General features: G+C 54.2%; 1 protein-coding gene across 1 annotated transcript; it reads right to left on the bottom strand.

The window, feature by feature from the left end:
* Positions 1 to 352: 352 nt before the first annotated feature.
* On the bottom strand, positions 353 to 2,383 carry LOC148052420 (ubiquitin carboxyl-terminal hydrolase 42-like). The gene is made up of 6 exons (XM_087730143.1): positions 2,242 to 2,383; positions 1,656 to 1,766; positions 1,393 to 1,495; positions 1,158 to 1,225; positions 906 to 976; positions 353 to 439 (listed from the first exon to the last, which is right to left on the bottom strand). Exons 1-6 carry the CDS (start codon positions 2,381 to 2,383, stop codon positions 353 to 355), a joined length of 582 nt encoding a protein of 193 aa, XP_087586269.1.
* Positions 2,384 to 7,002: the final 4,619 nt, after the last annotated feature.

Genomic DNA, 7,002 nt, shown 5'->3' with positions numbered 1-7,002 from the left:
CATATGGGACATGTCTTTTCCCTTCTGGCCATAGGGCTAGTTCAGTGGGCAACTTCATAGCTAGGAAGCTTGACCACCTCCAGGGCAGACAATGCCAGCAATAAAATTCTCATCCAAGCTTTCCAAGTATTCAGGCAGAAGGGGAAAGAAATACCCATCTTAGAAACAAATGCATTCTTTTCCAAGTTCTGGATGATTCGCGTGGATTAGTTGTAGGGGAAGAAAAAAAAAAGAAAAAAAGCCAAGCTGTCTCCTGACTGGGTTTCTCAATTCAGTCCAAACACAACTAGTGCTCCCAGACATGCAATACCCTAACCCAGTATCTGCTAGGAAGGTGGCACTGGCCGAAATCTTACTTGCTACATTTATAGCCATTTCCACCATCCAGCTGCTCAGGTTTGACAAAGTCTTCCAGAGCTCCAGTGACAGATGAGGTTGCCTGGATGAGGAAGAAAGGAGAGCACTAAGTTCCTGGAAACTCAAAAACCCCAGGAAATAGCTACCCGCGTGGTACCAGCGTTATCCCAATAAACAGCTACCCCTGGGCGGTAGCAGAGTTCCTGTGGTAGGCGTGGTTCAAAATAGCAAAAGCAATCAAACCCATCCCTCCAGCATCAATCAGACGCGTAGTGAGGGAGTCCCAAGCAGGGTGGTGTGACAGTGTCACGATGGCTGTCCATACCTTCCTTACTCTTTGCCCAGCTGACACCCAGCACCCAGCCCAGAGAGACCATTTGCAGGGCTTCCGCAGAAGGAGCACACAAGCCCAGTTCCCTTCCCATCCACCCCCAAGCTCTTGCCTGGTACCAGCCCACAGCTGGAAGCCAACAGAGTTTACTGGAGATAAACTAGGCCCCCCGCAGGGGCCCTGAAACAGTTGGCACCACCATTTCAAAACATCTCACCTTGATATCCAAAGCAATATCAAGGAATGTCTCGTAGGTGTCGGAAACGGCTTTGCAGCTCAAGCACGTTACTGCAAAAGAAGCAAAGAGAAATGCTTCTCAGGTAGGGAAGGAGAGTAACTGCCCATTTCAAGGACCAACACCTACGCCTTTAGACACACCGGACCTCCTGCCGCATGCTAGGAGCTGTTTACCACAAAGAGAGGAAGAGCCACGGCTCATTCTAAGGACGGAAATATTTTTAAAAAGTACCTCTGGATCTTAGAAAGCCTCCAAAGACCTGATGAATGAGCGTGCTAGCTTGAGAAGTTGTGTCCCAGCTGGAAAGAAATGGTAATCAGAGCTCAGAAGGTGGAAGGCAGAGAGTTAGCTCTTCCACGAGTTTTCCTTGTTAGGAAAGGGCCGGACAGAGGTTTTCAGTGGCGGTTGTAAAGCAAGGAGTCAAAAGGGCTAGAGAACGTTTCAACGGTCATGTGCTTCTGCTTACTCGCTGCTTCTGCTCAAGCAAGCCCTCTGCATGGCATCCACGGTGTAGTAGAAGAATTCATGCGCGTCTTCCTGAGTGCCAAGCTGGAAATGGTCTCCTATTCCTGAGAAAGAAGAAGGTTTTCCCATTGATCTCAGAGAAAAAGGAAAGGCTTACCCTTCTGAAAGCTCTCCTCCTTAACATGAACCCGGCAAAAGCAGTTGGACGCGGGCTTTGTCAGAAATCCAAACTACCTCCAAATGAAACCGTCTGAAATGACTCACGTGGAAGCTCATTGATCACAGGCGTAGGCTCGATGGCACTGCCCGAGCAAGACAGGACCTCCTCGATGTGCACTTCCATGGTACACATCATGCAGAAGCCTTGCTTCGCACCTAAAGAGGGAGGGAAAGAAGGACGGAAGGGAGGAAGCAAGCAAGCGAGCCTCTCGGTCAGCTAAAATATACACAGCTATGGAAAAGCTTCAAGGAAAAAACCACCAAACCACCCCACGTTTAAGTTCCAGGTGCAATCTCCACTCTCCCTTCTACATCCGCTTCTCCTCAAATGCCAGTGGCTCAACAGCCCTGTGGCGGTTTACTGCACAGAGTTGTAGAGAAGAAATAGGCATGCCTTCCGAAGGCACTTCATTAAGCACGGGAAGCAAGAAATGATCTTCCCTGGGAGTAGGAGCGCAGCACGTGAAACCAAACTAACGCGCTGCCTACGCTATGCTGAGCCTGCTCTGAAGGCAATATTGGAAGGCAGCTTCTAGAGGAAAAGGAAGAGCTGTCTTCCCAGAGTCCCTGTTGTTCTTTCATCCTTCAGAGCCGCCCAAGAGATGTAAAAGAAGGTGTAGCAAGGACTCACAGGACTGGCTGTGCTCACGAGAGAGCAAGTAGTTGGCCAGCGGCGGGGTGTACGTCAAACACTGCAGGACAGAGTTGAGGAAGCAGGTATTGCCCAGGTTGAAGAGGCCGCCTCCGACACTGCGTCTTTGCTGCCAGGCCATGCAAATCTTCTGCGGAGGAAACACGTCCCTTCCCGGCACAGCCATTCCGACACTCATGCCTGCAAGGAAGTCAGCTTTTAAAGGAGATCCTCCTGGTTTGGTTTCGCAAAGCCCTAGACCGCTCTCCCTAGACTTGTCCCTCTTCGGATGCGTTACATAAAAGATAACAAGGAATTATGCTGGCAGCCTGTGTCGACCCAAGCTGTAACGGTAGAGCTCAGCTGGCCCCTCGGAAGGTACAGGCCAAGCCACACCTCCACCCTGTCTCGATCTCCGCAATCCCCTGTCCAAAAGGAAACTAACAAATACCTTAGCCACCAACTGGAATTAGCGGGAAGGGAAGAGAGAAGAAACGGATGAAATTTCCGGGAAGAAAAGGAGGACGTAGAATGAAATGCAGACAGCGAGGAGCTGAGTGACCCCGCTGGCGAGCTCAGCCCACGCTTGCTCTCTCCAGCACAGGCGCCAGCGCCGGGAGAGAGCACGGCAGGAGCTGCGCGGGGATGCCATTTATGGCCACCCGGCCCTGGGACGCCCTTTGTGACACGGGGCTGTGTGGGGCCACGCGGCGACGGGGCTGGCACCACCCAGCAACTCCCGCAGCTGCGACCACGGGGCCGCCCCAGGTGCCCACTGCGGCCATGGGGCTCCTTCCCTGGGCAGAGCGCATGCCTCTGCCCCGCGCAGAGACAGCCCCAGGGGGGCACGGGTACACAGCTGGGGCCACTGCTGGGGACAGCTGGGGCGGGCACAGCCCTGCTGTGGCCCCAGGCTCCTTCCCCACTCCCCGCAGTCAAACGCTGCAGGATGGTGTTGAGGAAGCGCCTGTTGCCCAGGTTGTAGAGGCCCGCTCCGACCCTGCCTGGTTGCTGCTAGGCCATGCAAAGCTTCTCCAGGGGAAAGAGGATCCTTTGCGGCGGAGCCATTCCCTCGGCAATGGCTGCAGGGAAATGACATTTGAAAAGAGAGGAGACGATGTGGTTGCACAAAAGCATCATTTAAAAGTCAAGCTCTGTACAGGAGCCCCCAGGACAAGCAGCTCTAACCTCCAACACAGAAACACTGGGGGAAGCCTAACACTGCCATTGACAATGACTGGTCAAGAAGCAGTTTTGGAAGAGTCTGTTGCCCTGCTTCCTTTGCCAAAACTCCAAGAAAGCCACACTCTGATTTCTGTGGCTCGGCCTACCTTCCTTTCCCTCTAGAGCCTTGAATTGGATTATCAGGTCAAGTCTTCCCTTTTCCTGATAGTGACTTCATGAAAGCAAGCACCTAGCCCAGAACGTAACCCTACTGATGTCAGCTCTTTCCATGAGCAATGTCATCTTTCAAAGTCTTGTACATCGTGGCAGATGACGGACAAAACTCATTTTCCTGTGTCTAATCAAAAACACCTGGGTGAGCCTGGCTGCTACCAGGAAACGCCCCAGAATTCACTCTAGGTTGTCAGCACATCCACAGTCAGGGATGGAGCAGCAGCCACGTCCGTCGCCTTTGGGCATTCACAAAGTCCAATGGTGAAGCCCTTACTCACAGGAGTCATTCCCCTTTGCGGCCATTGCTCCTCTCAGGAACAGAGCGGAAAGCTTTGGATGACAAAGGATGTCAGGACGTGCTCCAGAAAGAGAAGATCAGCGCCCGTCCTGTCACCTGATTGCAAAGAAATAAGTGGAGTTCAAGAAAATGATTGAAAACAATTCCAAATGAAATGCACAGATCAACGTCTGCCATCAGAAGTGTTTCAGTGGTACTTGTAAGTGCTGCAGAGCTGCAGGCTGATGGCCCTGCTGTCCCTGTCACAGGACTCCAATTGACAGCAATTACCAAGGCCCTTTTGACACACTGCATTGCGTGTCACCTTCTCTAAAGGGGTCCTGCTGCTTACCTGTGGCCAGCGTTAGCAGCAGAGCCCTCTGGCTCTCCAGCCCACACTTTCCCACCTTGTACACAGCAGTGACCGGCTTTCGGCCGCTACTTTAATGGCTGCCTTTGCCGTCCTCCTTTTCTGTCTCCCTTCCTACCCCATCAGTCAGGGTGGGCTTCTTGTCATTCCATGCTGAGCCCAATGCCTCAGACTACACTGCCACCCCCCTACTTACCTCTCCTGGGATATGGCAAAGAAATATAAGAATTAGCAAAGAGGAACTCTACCCATAGCCCATATCTGGCCAGCCTAGAAAGGTGTAATAGCTCAGCCTAGAGCTCGGAAGGCACACACCAGCCTATACTTTTCTCCTCTATCTACCTACCCTATGCTGTGTCCTGAAAGTCAAATCATAATTACCTTTGAACGAGGATGGAAGTTGAGGAGAAGTGAGCAGTAAATGATAAATGCTTGGAAAAAAATAGGCACGCAAGTAGCAATGGAAGGAGCTGAGTTATCCCGAAGGCCAGCTCAGCCCAACTAGCTTTCGCTGGCCTGCTCTTCAGGATTTCAAGCCCCGGCCAGGTGAGGTCACAAGCGCCGGGTGGGTGCTGCATCACTGCCCCTTTGTGACATGGGCCCACATGGGGATGTGTCCCCTGCAGGCCACACAGTTGCCACGGCCCGGGCACCTCCTGTAGCCATCAGCCCCTGGGCTTCCCCGTGCACTGCTGACGAAGGGCTGCTCAACTGCCGGCAGAGCTCCCACCTCCTCCCTGAGCTGCACCAGCTGGATGAAGAAAAACCTGCCCAGGGCTGTAAGCGTGCCTGTTTCCAGCTTTGGCTGGCACATTTGGGTTGCTGAGGGTTTCTTTTCCACTCTTCCCAGGTACAGGACTGTGTCCATGAGGCTCGTGGACCAAAGCACCTGGTCTCTTATAGGTTCATTTCCAATGAATTTTATCTTCCCCCCAAGATACAGCCACAGGTTGACTCTGAACTGGTGCTCCTTGTCCCTCCGTTTTGTTCCCTGGTGAAAGGCGGCCACCCCTATGAAAGGCGGCACCACCTTGCGGTTCCCAACGGGAACCACTGCCCCGGAACCGGCATCCCCACCCCGGCCCGATAGCAGATCCCCGCAGTGGGGAAAAGATCTCCGCAGCTGGTGCGTGGACACCACCGACTATGACAACTCAGCAGGGAGGAGGAGGAGGAGAACTGGTCCTCCAAGGTGTGACTGCACTCTCAGGGATGACACAGCTGCAGGGCCCTCCAACGGCAGCTCCCAGTCGGCTCCTGCACCCAGTGCTGCTCGGGAGCAAACCCTGCCAGTGCAGAGAGAGCAGAGCAGATCCCTGCAGCAGGGCTATGATCTCCACGGCCAGTTTGTGGAGATCTTGGACTACCACAGCTCAGGAAGGGGGTGGAGGAGGTGGAGAACAAGTCCTCCCCGATGTGACCAAGCCCCAAGGGATGAGACAGCTCCAGGGCCCTCCAACACCAGCTCCAAGTGGGCTCCCACATGCAGGGCTGCTCGGGAGCAAACCCTGCTGAGGCAGAGAGAGCGGAGCAGATCCCCGCAGCGGGGCTATGATGTCTGCAGCCAGTTTCTGGACACCACAGATTATGATGCCTCAGCAGGGAGGAGGAGGAGGAGGGTTTCAGCGCCCCAGCGATGCACGCCAGACAAAGACTCGGGGCGCTGCGGCGGTGACGGGGACAGATTGTGACCCTGGCTGAAGAAGGAGCACAGCATCTTTCTTCTGCTGTGCCAGAGAAGAGGAGCAGCAGAAGAAAAAGGAAGAGGAGAAAACGAGGAAGCACCAAAACTGCCCCCAGCAGGACCCAAGCTGCACAAAGGGCACCAGCAGCCCACCCTGTCCCCCCTCCCAGTGCTGCCTCTGGCCAGGAAGAGCTCAGAGAGACCTTCCAGAGACTCGGACACCTCTGCCGGCTAGCCCGCCTGCCCACAGGTCCCTCGAGGAAGAGCTTTAAGCCCTGGTCAGCTCTGGGGATCGCCTTGCAAAAACAACAGTCACTTGGTACCCACACTCAGAAAAGCCAAAGCCAGAATTAAAAACACTCCTTGGCCTTGCATATGTAATTCCTGGGGTGTTTTCTACTCTGTAGGTTTTGGGGCAATTGGAGGAAATGCCCAGTGTGGGAGGTTTATGTCTTGGGATTTTGAAAGCTGTGTGCTTGCCTGGGCCCATCTTGCAATCTCTTCTTTTTAAATATGGAGATCAAGTCACTCCAACAGAAATGGACTGGCTGAGACGACAGCGAGTGGGACTGAAATGGGCTGAACCGCCGGGCCCTGAGGGTGCTGCTCATTGGCACCAAGCCTAGTGCGAGGCCAGTAACCAGGGGCGTCTCGCAGGGGTCAAGACTGGGTCTGATCCTGTTTATCATCTTCCTTAATTAATGTTCTGGAGGATGGGGCAGAGTGAACCCACGGCAAGCTGACTGGTGACACCAGTCTGGGAGCAGCGGCACTTGGGCCAGGGGGTCGTGCTGCCGTCCCGAGGGACCTGGGCAGGCTGCAGAGACGGGCTGACAGGGACCTCATGCCCAGACCAGAAAGGGGACGTGCAAAGGGTGCTGTGCGGGTGAAGAGCAGCGGCACAGGCTGCCCAGGGAGACTGTGGAGTCTCCATCCCTGGCGATGTTCCACGGCCCTCTGGACATGGTCAAGGACAAGCGGCTGTGAAATGGACGCCTGGAAGAGGACCCAGCCACCAACGCTGTCACCCTC

The sequence above is a fragment of the Nipponia nippon genome, unplaced genomic scaffold (genome assembly GCF_047370975.1).
Source record: "Nipponia nippon isolate SJK-2023a ecotype South Korea unplaced genomic scaffold, ASM4737097v1 scaffold_48, whole genome shotgun sequence".
Classification (NCBI taxonomy): Eukaryota; Metazoa; Chordata; class Aves; order Pelecaniformes; family Threskiornithidae; genus Nipponia; species Nipponia nippon.
This window is presented reverse-complemented; position numbering and strand designations above follow the sequence as displayed.

What these genes read in the sequence shown, in the direction of transcription:
- LOC148052420 (XM_087730143.1), bottom strand. Translation starts at nt 2,383, where the DNA reads ATGGCCTGGCAGCAAAGACGCAGTGTCGGAGGCGGCCTCTTCAACCTG. An exon ending in TCGTGAGCACAGCCAGTCCT is followed by an intron (nt 1,767 to 2,241) that starts GTGAGTCCTTGC and finishes CTCCCTCTTTAG; the next exon opens with GTGCGAAGCAAGGCTTCTGC. An exon ending in AGGCTTTCTAAGATCCAGAG is followed by an intron (nt 977 to 1,157) that starts GTACTTTTTAAA and finishes CTTCTTTTGCAG; the next exon opens with TAACGTGCTTGAGCTGCAAA.